General features: G+C 41.9%; 1 protein-coding gene across 1 annotated transcript; it reads left to right on the top strand.

Moving 5' to 3' along the window:
* Nucleotides 1-1,112: 1,112 nt before the first annotated feature.
* Nucleotides 1,113-26,070, top strand: LOC127574908 (sialin-like). The gene is made up of 11 exons (XM_052024411.1): nt 1,113-1,214; nt 1,934-2,118; nt 5,093-5,326; nt 5,990-6,077; nt 7,978-8,064; nt 11,292-11,410; nt 11,976-12,137; nt 16,718-16,850; nt 20,404-20,548; nt 21,763-21,853; nt 25,453-26,070. The coding sequence occupies exons 2-11, from the start codon at nt 1,993-1,995 to the stop codon at nt 25,573-25,575; spliced, it is 1,308 nt and encodes a 435-aa protein (XP_051880371.1). The 5' UTR covers nt 1,113-1,214; nt 1,934-1,992; the 3' UTR covers nt 25,576-26,070.

The following is a 26,070-nucleotide window of genomic DNA, read 5'->3' as shown; positions in this document are numbered from 1 at the left end:
TAGAAACAATAACAGTACAGAGTAAAGAGTAAAGAGTGCTGCCTCATCACCCTTCCATTCTTTCTTACCTTGTATGATTTCCTCCCTGATCACAGCACCTGACCACTACTATTACATTAGGCAGTTAATACTTTCATGCAATAAATACTTCAATGTTTCTAACTATACGAGTAGCACAAATGCTTAACCTCACTTTCACCATATTAATGAAGTTTGGTCCATATGTCTCCACATAACCATCTCTGTGAAGTTGATATTAGATGATCATTGTTTTGATGCTTGTTGTCCTTTCTTGAGGAAAGATGCTGTTGTTGGTGAGTTAGTGAAAGATGTGCAGTACTGGGCAATACTAAAGTTAATTTTCCTGTTCGATTTTCACAGCTTGTGATCCTTTGAGCAGAACTTCAGTGAGACCAGTAAAAGGAGTTGAGATACAGGTCAACCATGATCTATCTGAAATCAAGGATTACTCAGAGGGGCTGAATGGTCTTCTCTTTTCTCTTTTATCTGTGAATGAAGCACAGAGGAGGCCAGGGTGGAAGGGAACCATTGAGGAACTCTCAATCTGCAGTGTGGGAATAGTGGCCTAACCTTTGGATCCTAACCTTTCCCTATTCCATCTGCTGATTCATCTTAATTAATGGGTGTTATTTAGTTCAGGATTGCTAGAATAGTGGGATATGTTGGATGGGAAATTGTACAGTCACGGAAAACTGCTGAGGACTAAGGATTGAGGGATAGGGATTATGAAGGGATGTGATAGGGAATTGGACAGAAGGAGATCCCCAATGATTCCTTCTTAGTCCCAAGTACTAACCTTGGCCTCCACTGATCATTGACCTTGTCTACTCTCAGCCTATGCTGATGGCTCCCACATCAGATCAGAGCACCAACATTTCAATATTAATGAGGTCCAGCTTGCCAGATAACCATAGGAACAAACTTGGTGGTTATAAAAAATTAGCCAGAGGACAAAGAGTTCAGAATAATATCACAGTTCTAATGGATTTGCATTTCCTAATGCTATACAAAACAAATGCCCTGCCACAGTACAGCCCATTATCTTCACAATACATAGGACAGGATACAGTGCAGAATGAAGCAATGCACAAGTAAAAATATCAATTTGCAGATTTCCTCAAGAGCTGAAGATTCAAGTACTTCTAACGTTAGTGAAAGATGTGCAATCCTGGGCACTGATAAAGATAATAAAAGTAAGTTTCCTCTTTAATGTTCTGAGCTTGAAATCCTTTCCGTACCAAATGTCTATCAGCACTCTAAATAATGGTCAAGGTTATGCGCACTGATGGGACACTCTACACCTTCATCATTACTAATGGATAAGATTTTCTTGTTGGACTCTTATATTATCATCACTGTGTCCTGTTGAATCAGTTATGGAAGACTTCCTTCACATTTTCTTAACCAGATACTTGTGTAATAATTTTGCCATATATTAATTTTATACCTGCATTAGACTTCACATTCTCCCTGTTATATACTTATTTATGACTCAGTAGGGCACATGGCTAACTCCTGCTATTAGTTCTTATGTTCTCATGTTCCTAATTATAGATTTGTTCAATATTTTAGTGACATAGACTTGCTGCCTCATTAGACATCGTTAGTTGTCTTAGATAGTTTGTGTACCATGTTGTCTCTTCTTATACTTTTTACTTCCACTCTTATTTAAATTTAAAGTGAACACTTTGCTGTAAAATGGTATAATAATTTAAATATTCTCCTTGTCATCCATATATAACATTTTGATTAAATGTTGTTTACTGCTGAACGTTGCTTGGATAATTATTGACCTGGACAAATATTTTACCTGCAAAGTTGGTGGAGTTGCAAAGTTTGCATTTACTGTAGATGTGATCTGAAGCGTGTTGCCAGCAAACTAATGTTGTGCTTATTTTCTTTCATAAACCAGTATGTTGCTCACTGCGATACAAGTTGGCAGTCCTCACCTTTCTCGGAATAACATTGCTTATGTCATTATGTGTTAATATCAGTATTGCTATTGTGGTGATGGTTAATAATTATGTGAGCTCACCAGGAATTAGCGGCTTCAACCAAACACACTCAAATTTTACATCCCAACACAACTTGAAGCAGGTATGTAAATTGCTGAGGAACATAGAATACAGTGCATGTGGTCAACCGTGATTCTTCAGAGTGCCAGGAAATGTATTGTACTCTCAAGGGGTTCCTATTGGTACTATTGATATTTCGATGTGGGTTATTGATCTGGATAGAAACTCAATTATTTCCAGATGACAAAAAGGTTGGAAAAGGAGTAAAGTGATAAGGACAGCAACAGATTTCAGGAAGCCGTAGATGGCCTGGTGAAAGATTAAGGCACATCCCAATTGGTGAAAATGAAGAAAGGCATCAGATTAAATGGGGGTTACAGGAAAAGAAAGACCTGGATGATCAGATCACCTTTGAAAGTGGCTGGGCTGTTGAGAGGCTGTTAACAAAGTGTATTGGACCATGGGCTTTGTAAATGGGGGAACAATTTCCAATATTTACTTGGTATTGTTAACAGAGTGAGGTGAGGAACTCCCAGATCTTCCGATGAAATTAACTACAGGACAGTTTTAAAACTTTTCTAAATGGATTTCCTGCTCAACTGTCAGACAGCCTGGCTGATGGACTAATGGATGGGATGATTGACAGTCTGATTGACAGGTTGAGTGACAATCTGGCAGGAAAATAGCTTAACAGTAGTTGTTGGGTCAATAGAGTTCCGGGGGTAGGATAGGGCTTTGGAATGGATGGGGGGTGGTGGGGGGAGGTTTGTCAGAGTTTGCAGGGCAATCAGAGCTTGTGGCAGGCAGGGTATTTGGAAATTGCAGATGAGTTAGAGATTGCAGGTTGCATATAGGTATTGTGGGGCAAGGTAGCATTGCCATGGGGCAGAGGTAATGGTGTGGGGATGGAAGATTGATGGGGTGTTGGTAATATTGAGGGGAAACTTTGTTGGGAGGGAAGACGTGCAGGTTGTTTCGAAAGCACCCTGTACCACAATTTCTCTTAATACCTCATCCAGACTACTTATGCTCTTCTATTCACCCTTTATTACTATCTTCAGACTAATTCCGCTCTCCTGTTCTATTTCTGTACTCTTTAATATACCATTCACCCTCTATTCCTTTATTATCACACCCAGACTAATTCCATTCTCCTCTTCCATCTCTGTACCCTTTAATCTCCCATTCAGACTACATCTGCCCGTACTTTGTACCTGTCAATATCCCACCACACTAATCCCATTCTCCCTCTCACTCATTGCACACTTTCATTATTTCAACCAAATAATTCTACTCTTTAACTGCCCAAAAGTCTAATCTTGTCCTGCTTCATTGGCCCTTGCTTTTAGTCTCTCACCTGGTCAATTCATAATCCTCCTGAACACAACCCTTTAATATCTCAATTTATCGAAAAACCTTCCTATTCACACTCTGCGCCTTTCACCAAGACTAATACCACTGCCCTGCTCAGCTCTCCATGCCCTTTGAAATCCTCTCCAGGCTAATTCTACTTCCTTGCTCTTTCCGCTTCCCCTGCATTTCCCAACCACAATTATCCACTGAATTATAGTACCCACACTGCTTGCTTACTTCTTTCTGCCCTCCTCATATTCTACCTTTTCACCCAGTCTAGTCACACCAACTCTTTTCCCTTGCATCTTTTAATATCCCACCTGGTGTAATAGTGCTCTCCTTCCCACTTTCCTTCTCGCTCCCTTTCTAATTCCCACGCTCTGATATTCCAGCTAATCTAGCCTTACCCATTAACCACATTTTTAATGCATCGACCAATCTAATCTTCCTCTCTTCCTCATTCCCAATAGATTTTAAATTTCCACCAGACTAAAATAAGGAGTACGAGGAGTGACCAGTTTAATGAAACGTTAAAAAGAGGGAGCAGGAGAGTAGTGGGCAGGATATTAATGGGGTGTGGGAGGTGAGCAGTAGAATGGATTAGACCTGATAAACTACTGTTGGGCACAGGGAATGAACAGAGAAATGGAGTCAGTCTATATGAGATGTAAAACATTCAGGAAAGAAGCAATAATGTAACATCAAACTATTCCGGATAATTAGGATTAGTTTGGATGGAATATTAGTGAGTGTAGGGAATAAGGACAGTAACAGTGTACATTTTGAATGTAAAGGATATGATGAATGAGTGAAAGAATTGGGATTGACCTGGTGGATTATTAAAGGATTTGAAAATGCAGGAGTACTGGAGAGGGTGGGGATGGATTGGGTGTTACCTTAAAATGTGTGACAAATGCGTGAGAAAGTGAGTGTGAGCAAGGGTGAGGGTTAGACTGCATGTGATATTAACAGCTATGGAGGGTGGAGTTAGTTTGAGACAAGTGTCAAAAGGAAGGAGAAAATAGCAAGAAAATGTGATTAGACTAGTAGTAGATAAATCTAAATGTATACCTCACCACTTCCCTTATCCACACATCATAGACAGTTTAATTCCACTTTCTTCAAACCCCCAATGCCTCTCAATATTGCATTTAACCTAATCCGTGCTCGCTCCCTCAACACTTAGAGAACTCCACTCTTGCTCACTCTTCATGCCCTTAGTACACACCCAGTCCATCCCTCACTCTGGCTTACGCTCATATTCTCCCTCATTTGTCACACACTTTAAGGTGACACCCAGTCTATCCAGTCTAATTCCACTTCCCTGCTCAATCCCCATTAACGTTGTACCTACTCTAGTTCTTCTTTGCTCATTTCCCATATGCTGTGCTATTCCACTCAATTTAATGTCACTTTCCTTCTCACTATTTAGAACCCTCACCCTATATATTTATATATACACTATATACTATATACACCCTATATACCACCCAGTCTAATCCAGTGATCCTGTCCTTTCCTTGTACTTCCCACTAACCTACCCACTTTAATCATTCTCTCCTTCTCACGCTGCTATTTCCTCTGCATTTCCTACATATGCTTATTTTCTCTATTCCATCTCTTTTAATCCTTCTCCCCAGTCCCTGTACATTTTAATAGCCAACCATCCAATCTGACTCTCTCATACATGCCATTTGTTCCAGGACAAGGTCTACGACTGGAGCCCTGATACCCAGGGATGGATTCTAAGTGCCTTCTATTATGGCTATTCTGTTTTCCAAATCGCTTCTGGATTCGTTGCAGACAGAGTGGGAGGGAAGCTACTTGTTGGTGGTGGAGTACTTGGCAGTGCTGTCCCCACACTTCTGATTCCACTTGCAGCAGATCTGGGGGCTTCCTATGTCATTGCACTGAGAGTCCTAGCAGGTTTGGTAGAGGTACTTTATAAGGATTGATATTTGCTTTTTGGCTGTAGTTTGTTTAGGCTTCAGTGGGAGTTTGCAAAAATATTTTCATCTGGCCAGATCATTACCCTCATTCTACATCGGGCATGTTAATCACAGCAGATCAGTCTGGATTAACAAGCAGTCATTTCCCTTTCTCAGACAACACCAAAAGCACTCATCTACTTGTCCAAACTTGGTCTCCACCCTATCCTTGACATTCCCTTTGTTCTCTTCACTTCTCCCCAAACCTCCAATTGAAAAAGCACTTGTTTTCTCTTTTTTAAAGTTCTGACAAAGGTCATCGACAAGGAACATTCATTCCTTTGCACTCTCCACAGAACAGTGATGAGTAGTCGGATAATGCCTGCTTGGTGCCATCTTCTCATTACCAGCATGTTTGAGGCATGGGCTTCATGGTGGTGAGAATGGGCACCAATCATCTGCCTGTTCTCCTGTGGATCCAGATCCACCTTATCCATCAGTTAGAAGCAAGGTCCCACATGTGTCTCTTGGGCATACAATGGAGTAAAATGCAGGCAAAATTTATTCTGAGCATCCCTGAGCTATCAGCAGCACTTGATTCTTCATGTTTTTGACTGTTGAACAAGTTTGAAATATCTGAAATTTTCCAAAATTTATTTTACATATCACTAGAGTTCAATTTTACCTGCAATAAGTGCTGTCTGGTCAGAGTGGGCTCCGACACTCGAACGGTCTAGACTCCTCGGCATAGTTTATTCAGGTGAGTTAGCACAGTTTGAAATGTGGGAATCTTTGTGTGAGTGGGAGTCATGCATGAAGGGAAAGGGACCAGGAGTTAAGGTTGGAGAGATGGCAAGAGAGAGAGAGGTAGAGAGGGGCAGAGGGTGGCACAGTAGTGAAGAAGACAGAGAAGTGTGAAAGATGGGGAGCAAGGATATGGAGAGAGAGAGAGAGAGACGTTTGAGGATGGGGAGAGAGTGATCAGAAGGATGGGGTTAGGAGCAAGCATGAATTGTGAACAAAGGGACGGGTCTGAACAATGGAGCAAGAGAGAGCAATGGAGGCTGGAAAGAGATGGGAGTGAAGTTCGAGAGAGAGAGGGACAGGAGGGGAGGATGGAGAGAGAGACAGGTGGTTAGGGTGGAGAGAGAGTGAGAGAGGATGGGGAGATATGTGTCTGGAGGATGAAGAGAGAATATGTAAAGAGACAGGAGGATAGTATATGGAGACGTGAATGGAGAGTGTGGAGAGACAGGAGTAGAAAGTGGGAGAGAAGCAGCAGTGGAGGATGTGGAGAGGGCACTGAAGGATGGAGAGACGTCAGGAGAGAATAAGTGGATGAGAGAAATATGAATGAAGGGTGTGGTGAGAGAGACAGAGAGGGAGGAAGGTGGAATTGAAAGAGAGACACCCCAGCCTTGGCACACAGTCCTAACGCAGGCAAATGGGATTAGCATAGATAGGTATCACGGCCGGCACGGACAAGGTGGGCCATAACGGCCCATTTCTGTGCTGTATATTTCTATGATTCTGTGATTCTGTGATAGCTGAAATCAAATACCAAAGATGCCGATTATCTGAAACTGCTGAGTCCAGAAGGCTGTAAGATGCCTGGTTGAAGGATGAGGTGCTCTTTCTGAGTTCAAGGCTCAGGAGGCAGAGAGCAGAGAGGTCATTGGGTCTGCAGAAGCTTATGATAATATCACAAACAGAGGCAATATGGGTGCTTTTCTATTCTTGTTTTAATCTGTTCTTAAAGTAGAGAAAGATAAGTGAGAGAAAACATCTGATCAGCAACTCCCTGTAAAAGCTGCTCTGCTACAACTGGCCTGAGTTTGCAGTGTCTTGCAAGAACATGTCTCTCAAGCATGGAAAACTGAATCCTAGTGCCCCCAGCACCTAGCTCCAGTGATCCTGCAAACCCAGCTGGCTCGTACAAGACTCACAAAGTCATAGATCAGGTCCACGTTTTGTCCATCTCTCCTGCAGGATGTGTTTCACTTTGAAGTAACCCAGCCGTAACTTGAGACAATCTAAGGCTGGACCAAAAGGATAAATTGATGAGGTTCTGCTCTCTGTGAGCATGGCTTGAGAAAACTGGAGGAACACAGGAGAGAAAAGCAAATGGGAAACTGTGCTGAAAGGTAAGGCACAGGAAGTGGGTCAGGAATTACAAAGACCGGCAGAGTTGGGCCAAACAATCTACTTGTACTCAGTGTTATTCCACATTATCTTGTGCAACCGATGTGACAGTCTCCACCAGTCTGTTGTCTGTCAGCAAGGTTCCAGGCGAAATGACCCACTGTCTGTCAGCAAGTTGAGGCAGGCAGAGGAAATCTCATCCAAGATCACCTAATTAATAAAATTAGTAGAAGGCACCAACAGGCAAGGGCCCATGTTGGAGCCTTGGCTGATCGTTAATCATTCCTTGATTCAGGGAGGTTGAGATCCAGGGAATGTCTGCATCAATCAGTTCGATACAGACCAAGATCATGCTGGGACTTCATGAGCTGCATGGCCAAGTACCTCACTGCTTATCTTTGGGCTGTGGTCTGTGTTCATGGAAAGACATTGACCCAGGAATCTGATTATAACTTTGCTTTACGGCTCCTGGATCTCTAATTCAATAGAATAATATGTTCTCATTCTTTCTGTTTTAGGCATGTACTTTGGAATTTTTATCAGCCTGCCGATATCTGGGGCAATCTGCTATCACGTGGGTTGGGCATATTCCTTCTACATAATTGGTGAGAGTTCAAGTTAGTTTTTTCCTAAGTACTTGTGAGGCTGTTAAAAGACTTCAAGGCTCTGTTGTTGACTGGGAGCCACTTTACTCCCAGGCTTGAAGTCAATTGGCTGCGAGTGTGATGAGGACTTGGTTGACAGGATCTCAGCTCCAGTACTTAAAGGCCCAATTAAATGATGGAATTTGGAGAAGCTAAAATTGGAAGCAAGACAAGATTAAAAATTGTATTAAGGATACAGAAAGACACTCTCACCCCATTAATGGAGCCTCTCTTGTTGTACAACTGTGATCTGTGAACAGCAGGACAAAGATACTCCTAGGCAGGAATTAGAGGAAGAAATCTGGAAGTGGTACAGAGAAGATGTGACTAATGAGATCATCAGTAGAAACATCCTGTCACATTTCTGGACTCAGTGCAGGAATGGTTTTAATGACCTAACTGGATTGGTTATCTAAATTCTGCTGTTCATGTCACTCCCACCCCACCCTACTCGCTTTGTCAATCCTGCTAGACCAACATCCGTTTCAAACCCAGTCACCTTGCTAACATAACCATCCTTCTCTTTCTCTGATACTCCACATGTCCTCACCTATCCATTAGCCACTGCCACTCAGCTTAATGTTTTTGCAATTTCTTTCTGTTTCTGACATGTACTCCATCCACAGGGTGAACACGTTTCATTATAGTTACTAATAGTCTTTTCCTTCAGCACTGCTGGAGAAACATGACAAAACCCGAGGAGAGGGATTGAACCAGAGGTTGCCCTCCACATATCTCACAGCTCAAAACTCAGAGGAGGAAGCACAAGAGATCTGTATCCCCAGCCAGTGCTGATGCAAAGATGGGCATTTCCCAACTATCTGGTGACAGAATGAAATATAATACAGGCACACGTACACACTTGTGATACAACACTCAGTTCTATTGATGAAGTGGCGACACTTGTGGGCTGCCCCCAGCATGTTCTCAGTAATGCAAAAAGACACATTTCACTGTGTGTTTCGATGTACATGTGACTAATAAATAAATATCTTATCTTATATATCTTATATTAGTTAATTATAAGTTGCAACATTTAATCAATTCGTCTCTTTTCTCTCCACTGGGACCTTCATTGTTATAGGTGGAGCAGGTCTTTGATGGGCACCTCAGAGGTTTCAAAACCAGAGGTTGTCGGCCAGAAGCACAAAAGGTCAGGGTTCTGAGCACTTTGGTTGACCTCTGATGGACCACTCAAGGGGTGTTTAACTTGGGAAAAGGAAAAGTAAAGCCTTGCAGTTACACAAGGGTATACACCAAGAGTGCATGAGGAAGTGCTACATTGTGGAGCCTGGATTTGTTCGCAGAATCTCATAATTTTATCACTGTGCTCCTTTTTGGTTGCAGGATGACATGTTGCCCTTAAACTTGCTTGATGATGAATGGGAACCAAATAATTCCTGAAGACCACTGAAGGGATGTAAACGGGGTGAATGTTTGCAAGACAGCTCTGTTTCAATTGTATTAAAATGGGCATGAGGGGTTGGAGTGCAGGCAGACAGAGCACTTTGCATGGAACTAAATGAACTTTGAATCAATTAGGACATTGCTCATAGCAACATGAGTATCTGGTACTGCATTGCTCTCATTGCCTTCTTACTCCTCAGATTTAACCACAGATAATGTTCCTCCTGCAGCTCCAAAACATGTTGCTGTCAAATGTGCAGACATCATGGCCATTCGTATCTGCTTCCACCACTTCCCCAGCAGCGCATTCCAGCCACCTACACTCTCTGTGTAAAATAAATACTTGCCTCGCACATTTCTTTTAAACTTTCCCACTCTCACCTTAAATCTATGCCCTCTAGTATTTGACATTTCCACCCTGGGGAAAAGACTCTGATTACCTGACCTAAGCCTCTCATCATTGTATGTAGTTCTATCAGGTCACCCCTCAGCCTAAAACACTCCAGAAAAAACAATCAAAGTTTGTCCAGCCTTTCCTTGTCGCTAAATGGGTATTCCTGGTCTCCCAAAAGCCACCCTGTGATCCAAGGATATCAAAGAATTGGACTGCTGAGGACAACAGTGTTGTAGCAGCTCCCAGAAAAACTTGCACACACCTCCAGTGATTGTGCAGCAGATGTACATTGAAGAAGTGGAAGCCCATGCTCTTCACACAATACTCCTGACTGATCTCGGGGTGCATTGACTGCATCTCATCTGCAGCAGATTATGCCCTGCATCTGTGATTAGCCAGATAGACATAAACCAGAGTGTCAACTTGTTCTGAACAGTGTTACGTCAGGTGAAGTTCACGTTATTTGGTGCCTACCAAACATCTTATCAGTAACAGTAACCAGTAGCTTAGAAGTCATATCTGTGACAAACGGATTAGGAGATCCTGGAAGCGGCTGGAGACAAAAATCTTAAGGGTGACGGTCACTGTGACAGCCACTGATAACACATTGCCTTTAGATCCAGCAGGGAGCAGGTCTCTGTAAGGCTGTGGATACCTGCCACCATCTGATGTAGCATTCTGAGCCTCCTGAAGCTTGCTTTATAAATATTGCTTGGAAATCTGGTCCATGCCTGACACTTATTAGTGCTTGCCATGAGCTGCACATTTCTGTGTGCCCAGTGTCTGACACACTAAGTTTAGCACCAGAGGTAAGAGGTCAATATCTGATATATTGAGACCCAGTGCCAGAGGAGAGAGGCCTGTGCCTGACACATTGAGACTCAGTACCAGAGGACAGAGGCCAGTGTCTGGCCTCAAGCACGGTCTCAGTGTGGCAGACACTGGCGTCTCATCTCTGATAAACTGAGACCCAGTACCAATAGTGAGACTCTGAGATCTGTGTCAGAAGTGAGGGGCCAGTGTCTAACACACTGAGGCCCAGAGCCAGAGGTGAGAGGCCAGTGTCTGACACTGAGGCCCAGAGCCAGAGGTGAGAGGCCAGTGTCTGACACACTGAGATGCTGCTTTCAAGTAATTTATCATAGAAGATATTTGATTTAGGTGATAATTATATTTGAATTATTTTGATTGTTTAATTATTTGTGCATTTCCTTTCTGGCAGTAAAGTTGGAAGGGTTATGGACTGCGTGCAGGTCAATGGGACTAGCCGAATAAAGTTTCAGCACAGACTAGAAGGGCCGAATGGCCTGTTTTCCATGCTGTTGTGTTCTATGGTTCTATGGCTTCCTTCCTCACCATTTCTCTGTTGAATTCTTGATGATTTTAGGTGCATGTGGTGTGGTCTGGAGTCTGCTGTGGTTCTGGATAGCGAGTGACAGACCTGAAACCCACAGGAGCATATCTGCTGCAGAGCGGGAATATATCATTGCTTCACTTCGTGGTCAGGTCAGTGAGGCCTGAGGACGTTTATAACTGATGATGCACCAACAAATACAATCACAGAGTCCGTTCAGCAATGAATCTCTTCTGCATTGCACCTCGTTACAGACCAGAGCTTTTGTTTTTCTCCCTCACCTGCCTTCCAGTTTCTATTTTGAGTGAAAGGTCATGAAAATGAAACATTAACTCTCTCTCACTGGAATGCTGCGTACTTTGTGGAACTGAACAATATTAAAAGTTGTTATAATTGGAAGTTGTGGTCTGAAGTCAACAAGGTTGTTTTCATCCTGTCACAGGTTGGTGGAGACAGAGGGGTGGGGTCAGGTTAATGGGGTGTGGCAAGAATGCTAATGTTGACAGAGCAATCTGAAATAGGCAAGAGTTCCTTTTCTACAATTAAACTTCCTTTGCAAAGGATCTGATGGAAAAATATGTGACAGAGAAAATCATGAGCTACCCAGTGACGACCATCCATCTTGTGCCACAATCCAAGATGAATTCTGCTTCAAAGTGATTGTTGAGCATTCATGTTGCTGGATTTAACATAAATGTCTGTATCTCACTCTCATAGGTTTCTCCTCATGAGGGCGATATACCCTGGCTGTCCATAATGAAATCTGCAGCAGTATGGGCTATTATTATAAGTTATTGGGGTTGTGATACATTCCATTATTTTTTGACCACAATGTTGCCAACATACATGGAGGAAATACTACGATTTGATATTCAGCAGGTAAATATATTTTTCAGTAATTAACAATGTACATGGGGGAAATACTTCAATTTGATATTCAACAGGTAAATGTGTTTTATTAGTAATTAATGACCATTTGTATTGAGAAGGTTATTATTGTGAGTCCTGCCTCTCTCCACATCTGCTGTACCTCATTCTGGTGCCTCTATCTCATCATGTACCCATATCCCTCCATGAATACTGTTTCTTTCCATGTATCCTGGATCTGTTTATTGATGCTGTGTCTCCCTCCAGCTCTCTGCCTGCTACTAGCTCTCCTTATCACTTTGAATTCAATATCTATCCTGGGAACACATCTCTCTCCACTGTGCCCACAACACCCCTCCAAGTTCTTCAGCTTTCTATATGTCTTTGTACATGTACCTGTCCACGGAGCCTATATCTTTCCTTGGGTCCTTTATTACCATGTGTTATGTAATGACGTGGTCCTGCATATCTGAGTATGCCCCATATCTCTGTGGTGCCTATCTTCCTATTCAATAACTCTACCTTCTGTCTGTGGATCCCATACATCACTGTGGTGTGTGGATCCTATCCATATTAATCAGACATTACCATGTGCCTTGTACCTAATGTGGTGTCATCTATCTCTTTGTGGTCCCAGCATCTTTTTATGGACCTTACATCTCTTAATGGGTGGTGTATCTTTACATAGACTCATGATTTTATTTAACCATGTCATGTGAGCTTTGCTGGCAAGGCCAACTTTTAAAGCCTACCCTCAATTCTGCCTTGCAAATGTGATGGTGAACTGTCTTCTTGAACTGCTGCACTCCCACAGTGCGGATGGATAGGGAGTTCCAGTATTTTGACCTGGTGATGGTGGAGGAAAGGCGATATATTTCCATGTCAGGTTTGTGTATGTCAGAGAGAAGTTTGCAGGCAATGACAGGGATATCTTGTCTTTCTAGAGGTTGTAGATTTGGGAGGTACCACCAAAGAATTCTTGGTGACTTGGTAGTTCCATATTGGTCTTAGTAGATACAACACATTATAACCACTGTATGCCAGTGCTGAAGGGAATGGAAGCTCTGGGTTGTAGATGGTATGCCAATTAAGCAGGTGTTAGAACATATGATGGCATTGTGACTATTGTGTTGTTGGAGCTATGATCCCATCTATTGGAGAATGTTCCATTACACTTCTGACTTGTGCCTTGGAGACTGGAGAGGGGTCAGAAGCTGAGTCACACCACAGGATACTCAGCCTCCATTCTGATTGTACAGCCACAGTATCTTTCTGGTTGGTTCAGTTATACTTCTGGTCACTGATGACCTCCAGTATTTTGATGGTAGACTTAAAGTGTTCATAATGGTGCTGACTCTCTAAGTCAGTGGTGAGATTTTCTCCATTTTTAAATGGCGATTGACTGACTGTCAGGTGGTGTGAGTGTTGCTGCCGTGCTTCAGCCCCATCTGAATGTCATCCAGATTATGCTACACAGGGGGACGAACTGTCTCGTAACCTGAGGAATAGTGAGTGGAACAGGGTGCTGTACAATCATCAGATGTGCCCATGCATGATGGAAGGAAGACCATTGATTAACAGCTGAAGATGGATGGAGTGAGGACACTGGGCTGAGGAACTTCCCAATCTGTGTCGAAGTGATTAGCCTCCAGCAATCTCGATCATTTTCTCGAATGACTCCAGACCATGAAGAATTTCTATTTGGTTCCTATTTACCACTTTATTTAGGCTGCTGGGATGTGGCAAAATGCAATCTATGTCACCTACATTCAATGAATGGCCTCTGGGTCATTGCTGGACCACAGGAATTTCACCAGGCCACTAAGGATAGTATTGAATGGCTTTAGTGATTGTCACACTCACATTGCCCCTGAGAGCTACTTAGACCATTGCTGTAATGAAGATTGAAGGGGAGTGGTTGTGGTGGCATCTAAACTGAGCATCAGTGAATGACTATTCTGGCTGAAAATAGTCTCAGGAGTTTCAACCTGTTTATTGAACTCATGGGCTTAACTTGGAGGAACGGACTTGACGACATAATATTGCTCTGTTTCTACTGAGAAATTTTAGCCCAGTTTTTGTTTTCTTTTTGTTGTTTGTTTTTTTTTAATTTATTTTTTTTGTTTAGTTTATATTGTTTACAATTTTTCTTATTGATTTGGGTTTTTTTTAAATTTATATAATAAATCTTTTTCTTTCCTTTCTTTTATATTATATTCATTTACTAAGAGATAGTTGGATCTACAGATTTTTTTTATATTTTATTGTTCTTTATGACTATCTATGCTGTGATTGTTATCCTGATCTCTTAGTATTACATGTATAAATATTGATGCTATATATCAATCTGTATTAATTTGAAAACTAATAAAAAGATTGAAAAAGAAAAGAACTCATGGGCTTGATGTATTGGTATTGGTTTATTATCGTCACTTGTACCGAGGTACAGTGAAAAACTTGTCCTGCACACCAAACGTACAGGTCAATTCATTACACAGTGCAGTTACATTGGGTTAGTACAGAGTGCATTAATGTAGTTCAGGTAAAAACAATAACAGTACAGAGTAAAGTGTCACAGTTACAGAGAAAGTACAGTACAATAAGGTGCAAGGTCACAACAAGGTAGATTGTGAGGTTAGAGTCCATCTCATTGTATAAGGGAACCGTTCAATAGTCTTATCACAGTGGGTTAGAAGCTGTCCTTAAGTCTGGTGGTACGTGCCCTCAGGCTCCTGTATCTTCTACTCGATGGAAGAGGAGAGAGGAGAGAATGTCCCGGGTGGGTGGGGTCTTTGATTATGCTGGCTGCTTCACCAAGACAACGAGAGGTAAAGACAGAGTCCAAGGAGGGGAGGCTGGTGTTTGATTGTCCATCACTATTCACTACTGCATGGGGCTGGTTTGCAAGCTTTCATCTGATTTGTTGGTTATGAGTTCATTTAGTTGTGTTTATAGTATGCTGTTTCCTCTACTTAGCAGAAATAGAGTTCCGTGTGATAGCATTGCCAGGATGGCACTACTTACTTAATTATTACAAGACAGGAGGCCATTCAGCCCTTTGAGTCCATGTCAGGGCTCAGTAGAGCAAATCCCAACAGTCCCATTCTCCCTCTCCTGTAGCTTTGGAACTTATTCTCTCTCAAATGCCAATCAACTCCCCTCTGATTCCTTTTGTCACTAACCTATACCAAGGGGTAATCAACAGTGGTCAATTAACCCACTGGCATTTCTCTGGTAAGTGGGAGGGAACTGGAGTGCCTGGTGGAGATCATGAGGTTACAGGGAAAACATGCAAACTCTGCATAGACAGCACCTGAAGTCAGCATTGAATGGAGGCGGAGCAGGTCCCAGCAAGTGTGAGACAGCAGCGTTAACTGCTGCGCCATGATGCTACCCTGCTGCACCACTGTACTTTCATTGTCAGGTATACCCGGTTCTATTCCTGGCATGTCCTTCCTCAGTGAACTAGGGACAGTCAGAACAAAGCAAGTGGTAGACTGGGAAAGGTGCTAGATCATGAAGGTGATAGATTATGAATGGAATAAAATTCTGCTGCTGCTAATGATCCACAGCACATCATGTTGCTCAGTTTTGAGCTGCGATATCTGCTCCGACTTTATCCCACTCAGCACAACGGTAGATGCAGACAGCATAATGGATAACGACCTCAGTGTGAAGATGGGACTTCATCCCCTGAAGATCACTCCTCCAAGAATGTTTATCCAAAACAGGTGGACTGATGAGGACGAGGCCAATTAGCTTTTCCCTTATGTTAGTTCCCTTACAATCTGCTGCAAACATAGGCTGGTTTATATGTCCTTCCCAGTTTGACCAGTTAGGTCAGTGGTGGTGCTGGTGATGGAGCTGGATGTCCTCTACCATTTGCTATACTCAGTGTTCCTTCCAGCGGCATTCAACATGATTCCATGGCTGAGGAAAGATGGATACGTTAATCACGAAAGGTTTCCTTGTCTGTGCCATGAGACTTCCCGGAGTGTAGAGCCATTGTTGTGAATTCTCAGGGCAATTCCCTCCCTCCCGTATATCACCATGTCACCATCTCTGGTGGGCCTGTATTGCTGGTGGGATAGGGATGATGATAGCAGAGGCTGACACGTTCATTGAAAAGCTTCATTCTGTGTGTGACAACGTCAAACTTGTCAGTGGGACAGCTCTCCCACTTAAGGCATTAGACACCAAATATTTGGAAGAAGGATTGTGCAGGATCAGGTTATGTCTGCCATTTTTACCTCCAAATCTAGTGCCCAGGTTGATGCTGCATGGTTTGTTTGACCATGTCAGAGGACATTTTTATATGAAGTTGCATATAGACTCTGAATATTATATGTCTCTGTAGTTTCTGTATTTCACTTTTGGTCCTGTGTCAGTTTGTGGTTCCTGTACTTCAACCATGGTGTATCGCTCTTACCTCAAGTGTCACATTGTGGTTTTCCTTTCTCTAAATTATTAATTCATCCATTGTCAAATTAGCTGGTGAATGAAACAAAACAAATCCCTTTAAATTAATTGGATTGCTGCTATATGGAAACTTGTGATATATTTTAACAGGCCATTTGCTATTTTTGCTGCAGACTGGCTTGTCATCCAGCATCCCATTTATTGCCAGCTGGCTTCTCGTCATTTTTGGAGGAGAACTTGCAGATTACCTGATAAAATCACAAAACTTCTCCACTCTTGCAGTCCGTAAAGGATGTATTGTTTCAGGTACGATAATATTCTAAGTGCTCTGATGTACTCTAATGGGCATGTTGTATACTGATTGGTGCATTGATCTATTTTGATGGGTACAATATATTCTCAGTACAATGAATTCTGATTGTTAGCGTATATTCTTGTAGATAAACTGTATTTTCCTGAGGACAATATATTTCAATTGCAAAGATATATTCTGATTGTTTCTGTGAGAATATGTCTTATCATTGTTTTCTGTGACATACAATAAAGAACATAAAATATTACAGCACAGTACAGGTCCTTCAGCCCACAATGTTGTGCCGACATTTTATCCTGCTGTGAGATCTATCTAATCCTTCCCTCCCACATAGCCCTCCATTTCTCTATCATTCATGTGTCTGAGTCTCTTAAATGTCCCTAATGTATCTGCCCCAAAACCTCTGGCGGCAGTGCATTCCACGCACCCACCACTCTCTGTGTAAAACAAACTTACCCCTGACATCCCCCTTATACCTTCCTCTAATCACCTTAATATTATAGCCCCTCGTGTGAGCCATTGTCGCCCTGGGAAAAAGTCTCTGACTGTTCACTCAATCTATGCCGCTTATCATCTTGTGCACCTCCATCAAGTCACCTCTCATCCTCCTTCTCTCCAAAGAGAAAAGCCCTAGCTCACTCAACCTATCCTCATAAGGCGTGCTCTCCAATCCAGGCAGCATCCTGGTAAGTCTCCTCTGCACCCTCTCTAAAGCTTACACATCCTTCCTATGATGAGGTGACCAGAACTGAACACTATACTCCAAGTGTGGTCTAACTGGAGTTCTATACAGCTGCAACATCACCTCATGGCTCTTGAACTCAACACCCCGACTAATGAAGGCCAACACTCCATGCGCCTTCTTAACAACCCTAACGACCTGCGCAGCTGTCGGTGTTCTGATCAGTATTCTGAAAGAGACGATATTTATTGATAGGTATAGTCCATTGACTGGCAAGCTGCTGAGCTCCTCGGGTTTCTTCTCACCAACTCCAACACTACCTTGAGTCAGTCTCCTAGCACAGTCCATTGCTGGTAAACTGGATTGCCAGCTGATCAGTGAGGGCCACCCTGGCAGATAAACATCAAAACCTAATAACCTTTACAATATTATTAAAGCCATTAAACTAACGGAAAAACTTTTGAAATGAATTAAAGAGAAATTAAAGCACTTGGAAACAATTAAATTCATTTAAACCAACAAAGTTAAATTAAAAGTGGCAGTTACCTTGTGCTTACACTTCTCTCCAAAGCCTTTTATTTTAAATGAAGTAAATGGGCCACAGGACCAGGCTGACTTGGTGCAGATTGAATGGGCAGATTTCCCAGTTCAAATCCTCTGCCCCAAAGGACTACATAATTGCCAAATGGCATTATTCTGAAAGTAGCACAGAAACATGGTAGCACAGGAAAATGGCAGTTGGAATACTAATCAGATGAGTTGTAGTTTGGGGCCTCTGTACTCTTATCAGCACAATGTATTCTGACAAGTGCAATGGTTGACATGGAATGCACCTTCTCACCCACACCCCCTTCTGCATTCCAAGGGGGCCATTTCCTTTACAACACTCTTGTTCACTCCAAGCAGCCTTTCCAGGAGAAATAGCAATTTAATTAGACTCCTTTAAAATTAGTATACTGCATTTGCTGCTCACAACAAACTCTTCTCTAGACTGGTGAGACCAAATATAATTGGAGTGACATCTTTACAATGTATAACCATTCAGTCTACAAATATGACCCTGCTGCTGGTAGCCTCTCACTTTACTTCTTCCTGCTGCCATTCTGACCTCTCAATCCTCAGTCTCCTACACTATTAATATGAAGCTTAATATAAGTCTGAGGAATAGTGCTTCATCTTCCAACTAGGCAGATTAGAACCTCCTGAACTCATCACACAGCTCAGCAGTTTGTATATGGGCTGCAATTTGCTGGGAAATGCTGGCAGATCCCTGCTGAACTGTTGGCCTTTCTCTGCCTTAAAGCATTCAAGTTTGGGAACCCTGTGCAAATGTGAACATTCTTAATTTGCTAATTGTTTTTACCTGTGTCTTTGCTGCCCGCAGTCCAGTGTTAGACTTTTCATGGAATTCTGCCATGGAGCTTGTTGGAATTCCCCAGCATTTCTGTGAGGGAATGTGCTGGCTGAACCTGCTTCAAGTTAGACCTGGCATGGGAGGAACAGCCCATTCATTTCAATTTCAATGGTGGGGAATGACTGCAGGAGACAAAGATAACTAGTTAAGACATGTTTCTTTCAATTAATTTTCTTAGTTTGTTTTAATTATTTGAAAGTGCATTAAAGTGGCCTATTTCATTAAATTTTAAATTCTGATTAACTTTTAGTAGTGCTCTATTGTTTCATTGAATTTGAAAAGTTTTTGGAAGCTTACTAATGCTTCTGAATGTCAGGGACTACTGCCAAAGCTTTTTCAGCCTTGTCATGGGTGGGAGTTTGGGGCCACCTCCAAGGTAACATTGCATCACACCAGGATTTGCCATCATACAGGTTGTTCTTGGCAAATCCAGCATATATTCCTGCCTTTATACTTGAGTGGCCCTACCTTTTCCCTAGCTACCCTCTTGTTTTTAATGTATGCATAAAATGCCTTTGGATTTTCCTTAATCCTACTTGCCAAGGACATTTCATCGACCTTATTGACCCTCCTAATACCCTGCTTGAGTTCTTTCTTGCTTTCTTTATATTCCTTAATGGCCCTGTCTGATTTCAGCTTCCTAAATCTTACATATTCTTCCTTTCTCTTTTTGATTAAATTTACATCTCCTGTCATCCAAGGTTCCTGAACCTTGCCATCCTGAAACTTGCCATCATCTCAGAATCAACAGAATTAGAGTGGAAGCTATTATCATTGACTTTGAGAGATGGCATAACACTGTATGAAAACATAGACTGCCTCACTCTTTCAATTGTGTTGGTGGTGCACTGGTTCCTGAAGTGAATTGGTGCAATTAACCATTCCTTTACATCATCTCCTGCCTTGATTGTCCTCCTCATCTTCTTCATTCCTCCTCCTCATTCTGCTTTGGTTCCAGAGAGAAGAGCGCTATTTAATTTGGCAGGATAATATTTCATTGCATGAAATTTGATATCTACCTATTCAGTATAGTTCAAAGTGCAGGTGTTATACTGGAGACCACATGGTTTAATTTGCTGGAAGCATGAATTGAGCTACAGATGGTCATTTGTGATTGGCCAGACAGCCGTGGAAGTTTAATGCTGTCACCAGGCTAATGTATGGACCAACCAGTAAGCATAGGCAAGGTCAAGTACTCATTGTATTCTATCTGGAACAATATATTCCAACAGGTGCACTGCAATCTTATTGTTAGAACAGGTTCTCCATGATAAACCTTATTCCTAATGGTTCAATGTATTCTAGTAGATGAAACTATACTGATTTGCAAAATGTATTGAAATTGGTCGAAAGTATTCCAGTCAAAATGATGTATTCTCATTTGAGCAATGCAATTTCATTGGCAACGTTCTGTTATGTAATGCAATGCCCTGTGTATGTTTCTATTTAGGGCTGTGGATATCTGGCATCTTTATTGCAGTTACAGGCTATGTGGAAGATTATAAGTTAACTGTGGCCTTTGTAACAATTTCTACTGCAACATCAGCTATTTCTGAATCAGCGATCTATGTAAATTGTTTGGATCTCACATTAAAGTAAGTATTACGAATTATCCAGCATAAATAAAATAATTTTCTATTGGTTTCAAAATCACTTGGTTCTCTGCCTTCCATTTTGAGCCATTATCCCCAGTAGGAAGGTTTTTAAATGAGAAAAATGTAAGAGTCTTCATTGAGGCTGGAAGTCAAGACGATCGCTGGCAGTTGGGCGTCAAGCTTAAGGCAAGTAAGATGATGTGATGTGAGGAAGAGTGGCACGTTCTTTGTTTTGCACCATTGATTGGACACAGGTTGTATTGACAATTGAGTCCAGTTATAATTGTCAGTGTGTGCAATAACCTTACTGTGACATAAAATAGCTTTTCGATTTGTGAAGGACCTTATCATAACCTCATCTTTCTCAGTCCATCTAGAGCAAGAACAGAGAGGCAGTGAGTTCTCATGCAAAACAAATCTCATTCAGGTCTAAGGGATCTTACTGTTGATCCCAGAGTTACATAGATACAGTAAGCGTCATGTCTGTTTAATTTATTTGTACACAGGATAGGGCCATTGCAGGCAACACAAGCATTCATTGTCCCTCCCTAATTGCTCCTGATCTCAAGAAGCAGTTTAGAGCCAACCACACTAGCGGGTCTAGAGTCACACATAGACCAAACCGAGTAAAGAAAGCAGATCTCCTTCCTGAAGGACATTAGTGAATCAGATGGGTTTTTACAACAAGCCAGTAGTTTTGAGATTTCTGTTACTGAAACTAGCGTAACTTTAAAAAAAAATCTAGGTTTATTTAGCTACTTCAATTTAAGTTCCCCAATTTCCACTGGGGGACTTAAATTCATGCCTCAGGATCAAAGGTCCAGTAACTTAACCACTGTGGTACCATACTGCCCCATAAAAAGGTGCCCAGACTCCTTGAGAAGCAGTAGACCTAAGACAAAAGTGACCAATATTTCCCCAATGATCCAAACTATTCATTAGTTTTTACCAGGCAGTTGAATGTAGAACCAGCTTTCACAGGGTTTCATTGTGGTTGTTGTCAGAGGCAGTGTCATTCCACAGAACATGGCTCTGTGACAGGCAAAGTTTAATCAGAGACTTTGGAAGCTGCAAGGTTGCCTCCTAGCACAGACCAAACTAAAATTCTTCAGCAAATATATCACCCACAAGATCTGTCATCTACAGTATGTGTTCCTTGACTTCAATAATGCCATATAAGGTTTCAATCAACATTGGTGCTTAATCTTTAACAGGTATTCTGGGATTATATTCGGAATCACAAACACAATTTCCATAACACCAGGGATGTTATGGCCAGTTATAGTTAAACACGTAACACAAAATGTAAGTAATGGCTCTTTAATTTTTAAAAGTAACAGCAGAGAGAAATGTAAAAAACAAATCCTCTTCCTATCTCTGGTTCTTTTCCCAATTACCTGGATCTGCATAGTCTACCAGTGAATAGTTTCTCCATATTTACTGCCTCAAAACCTATTTTTGAATTTCACTATTGAATTGCCCTCAACTATTTCTCTATTAAATCACTGCTCAGAGGAGTGTACACTCAGCCTTTCCAGTCCCTCTCTGAAGTTCCTCATCTCTGGCACCATTCTAGCAATTGAAAATCAAAAACAAACTGCAGATGCCGGAAATCAGCAAAGAAAAAACAGAAAATGCTGGAACTGCTCCGCAAGTCAGGCAGCGCCTGTGGAAAGAGAAACAGTCAATGATTCAGATTAGCAACATTATCAGAACTGGGAAAGAGAGAGATGCAAGTTTGTTTTCAGGATGAGAGAAGGTGGGGAAGGGGTGAGTAGAACAAAGGGAATGTTGGTGATAGGATGAGTCAAAACAGCTTAATGGAAGCAATTATCAGCACATTAAGCTTCTTGGTCTGTGTAACGGTGAGGTAGTGGGATCTTCCCAGCAGGCCAGTCTGACATAAGAAGATAAGAAAAGCTGAGCCAACATGATATCAAAACAGAAAATGGAAAATGCTAAAAAAACTAATTTCATTTTAGAAATTCCCTTCCTCACATTCTCAAAATTTGACACCCTTTTTATACTCTAGGGTCCAGAACTGGACACAATAACCAGCTAAGATATTGCCAGTGAGTTATAAAGGTTAACAGCCTTTTAAACTTAGCCTGACACCTTCTAGGAGTTACGTATTGAACACACACCCCACAGATCACTTTTTCTTGAGCCAACAATCCTTGAATTAAAGGCAAGAGTAAAATCACAGAGCCAAGCATCCACAGTAAGGGCATTTGAGAAAGATGTTGGCAGTTACTTCAAGGCAGGGTGGTTATATAACAGTTTAGAGTGAAGTACCAGCTGTGGCTAGAGTAGAAAGTGTGGAGGGATCAGGGCACAGGAGCGACAGGGCTCAGAGCACAGGACTGATAGTGGTCATCAGGCAGGAGAGGCAAGGGACAAAGCATAAGAGAGGCTGGGGCCAGACCAGTGGAGTGAGAAGGATCAAAGAACAGCAGCTGCAGAGGTCAGACCACAGGAGTGACAGGGGTCACAGTTCAAGGCAGGCAGGGGCCAGGGTACAGGGAAGGCAGAGGTCAAGAACACAAGAGTAGCCTTGAGATCTTAATAGTAATTACAAAATGGTGTCCTGAGTTCTGCGATAATTTCAGAACCTGAATATATGCCCCAATATCAACACTAATTAAAGAATCACATCCTTAGATCAACATAAGTTACAGAACTATGTCCCAAGATCATGGATGATCAGTGATTTGAACTGAGTTAATTACTTTTCATGCCAAGTAGACTCACATCTGCCATAGATTTGTGCCTTGAGATGAGGGTTAATACAGAACCAAGCTCTCATGTCTCTGTGTTAATCAAAGAAATGTGTTCTTAGCCAGGGCTAAATACAGTGATATGAAGGCGCTATCAAAAATGCTATCCCCAGGCAAAATTTACGAAAATCAATAATCTAACTATGATGCTTAGCTTTTGTGCTGGCTGGATGAGTGCAGCTCTAACAATACTCAAGATCCTTCACAGCATCCGGGACCTGTTCGAATGGCAGCTAATTCACCACACTGAACATTCATTACTTCCTGTACCAGCACACCACTTCTGCAGTAATGGAAGAAGTGAATGTTCATCTATAAGATCCAGAGCAGCACACAGATTTTTTTTAACAGCTCTTCCTAAACTTGCAATCTCCGCCATCTAGATTTTTGCACTAACACCCATAAGTTCTCTTCCACGTTACTCATAGTCTTAATTTCGACTTTGAACATAGAACATTACAGCACAGTACAGGCCCTTTGGCCCACAATGTTGTGCCGACATTTTATCCTGCTCTAATATCTATCTAACCCTTCCCTCCCACATAGTCCTCCACTTCTCTATCATTCATGTGTCTATCTAAGAGTTTCTTAAATGCCCGTAATGTATCTGCCCTCCACAACCTCTGCCAGCAGTGCATTACCCCTGACATCCCCCTTATATCTTCCCCTTATTGCTAGGTAAAAATTCTGGTACTCTATACCAACAGCATTCTGCTTCAACCTTCACCACATACTGTGAAGTTTAAGAAGGCAGCTGACCATTGCTTTGTCAAGAAGAATTGGGATGAGCATAAAGTATTGGGTTTGCTAGAAACGGCCACAATGCAGGAAGGAATAAAATCAGAAGGAAGGGCCATATAGTCAAGGTGTTACTTGTGTTTTTCTCTGCTCTGTTCCCCCACCACTCCCTCCCCCCCATATATTGGGCTTCCCTTTTTCCTGTCTTCAGTCCTGAAGAAGGGTCCTGATCCAAAATGTTGATTGTCTGCTTTTCTCCATGGATGCTGCCTGACCTGCTGTTCCTCCAGCATCGTGTTGTTTTTTCATCTAGATTCCAGCATCTGCAGTCCTCTGTTTCTCTCTTTACTTATAGAACTGTGTCTTGATGTTAATGTGAACTTTGGAATTGTGTCCTGAAGTCAGGATTAATTACAAACCATTTACTGACATCATGTAACTGCAGAACCATCTCCTAACTGCAGAACTAATTATAGAACACCTCTTACACTAATCTTAGTGTGTCAGATACTGAGCACACAGAAATGTGCAACTCACGGCAAGCACTAAAAAGTGTCAGGCATGGCCCAGGTTTTCAAGCAGTATTTAAAAAACAAGCTTCAGGAGGCTCAGAATGCCACATCAGATGGTGGCAGATATCCGTAGCCTCCCTGATAGCAACCTGCTCCCTGCTGGATCTAAAGGCAAAGTGTTATCAGTGGCCATCACAGTGACCGTCACCCTTAAGATTTTTGTCTCCAGTCACTTCCAGGATCTCCCAATCCACTGGTATGACTTTTGAGCTACTGGTTATTGTTACTGATAAGATGGTTGGCAGGCACCAATTATGTGAACTTCGCCTGACGTAACACTGTTCAGAACAAGTTGACACTCTGGTTTATGTCTCCATCTAACTTCCCACAGATGCAGGGCATAATCGGCTGCAGATGAGATGCAGTCAATGCACCCAAGATCAGTCAGGAGTATTGTGTACATCTTCAATGTACAGCTGCTGCACAATTACCTCAACCGATGGGTTATAGTGGGATATAGACCATGTGCAGACAGATGGGATTAGTTTAATTTGGCAACATGGCCAGCATAGACATCATGGGCTGATGGGCCTATTCCTGTGCTGTACTGTTCTGTGTTCTACTTATTTAACTATACTTTGAGGTCAGTATTAATTGCAGATTTGTGTTAAAGAGGCATTAAATATAATGTTAGTCACAAGATCCCTTCCTTGTGGGAGTTCATCTTCAGGGAGAAGGTGGGATCTCTCAATAACCACAATCAAAGTACTATCCCTGCACTGTGCTGATTTCATTCAGGGGCTTTAGCTCTCTGGGCATGGAACTAATTTACTCAGTCACAATCTGTGTTTAACAATTTTTTCTTTGGCCTTTGCAGCACACAATTGAGGAATGGCGAACAGTCTTTGGGGTCATTGCTGCTCTTAACGTACTCTGCAGTCTGATCTATGCAATATTTGGCAAAGCTGAGACCCAGCCATGGGCAGCTGAAGAAAACTGAAAGATTCTCTGTAGTTTGTAATGGAGCCCCGATTCATATATCCCGGAAGTACTCTCATTGAAACCACTTTCTAATTGTTTATTGCCTGCCTGCTCTTTCATTTAATTTCTGTGTATAATTCTGTGATGTTTCTTTGGTGAATCTGATCCGGTGATGTGAACCAGTTGGTGACACCAGCTACCTGCATTTCTAGATCAGATCCCTGGATCTGTGCTGTGATTGGGAATTTTCAGTAGAATCCTCAACCACAGAAGGTACAAATTATTGTCTGATTAAATTTAAAGCCAAAGTCACCTACTGACACAATAATTTGAAAATAAGTTTTGTAATTGAAGCTCCTGGTAAACTGGTCAAGTGAGAATACTGTCCTGAGCAAATGTTTAATACTTGTGTTTAAAGTGCTGATAAGCCTCATTTTCTGATATATGCCTTACAAGGAGCTAATATTTAATGATGAGTCTGTTCATTTAATTAAATTGTTAAATTTATTGTTGT

This window comes from Pristis pectinata, chromosome 10, assembly GCF_009764475.1.
Source record: "Pristis pectinata isolate sPriPec2 chromosome 10, sPriPec2.1.pri, whole genome shotgun sequence".
Lineage (NCBI taxonomy): Eukaryota > Metazoa > Chordata > Chondrichthyes > Rhinopristiformes > Pristidae > Pristis > Pristis pectinata.
The sequence above is the reverse complement of the archived record's forward strand: the minus strand, read 5'-3'. Positions and strand labels throughout refer to the sequence as shown.

Bases quoted from the DNA above. Each gene is read 5' to 3' on its own strand.
- LOC127574908 (XM_052024411.1), top strand. From the start codon at position 1,993: ATGTCATTATGTGTTAATATCAGTATTGCTATTGTGGTGATGGTTAAT. The intron at 8,065-11,291 runs GTGAGAGTTCAA...TGATGATTTTAG, and splicing joins ATATTCCTTCTACATAATTG to GTGCATGTGGTGTGGTCTGG. The intron at 16,851-20,403 runs GTACGATAATAT...GTTTCTATTTAG, and splicing joins TAAAGGATGTATTGTTTCAG to GGCTGTGGATATCTGGCATC.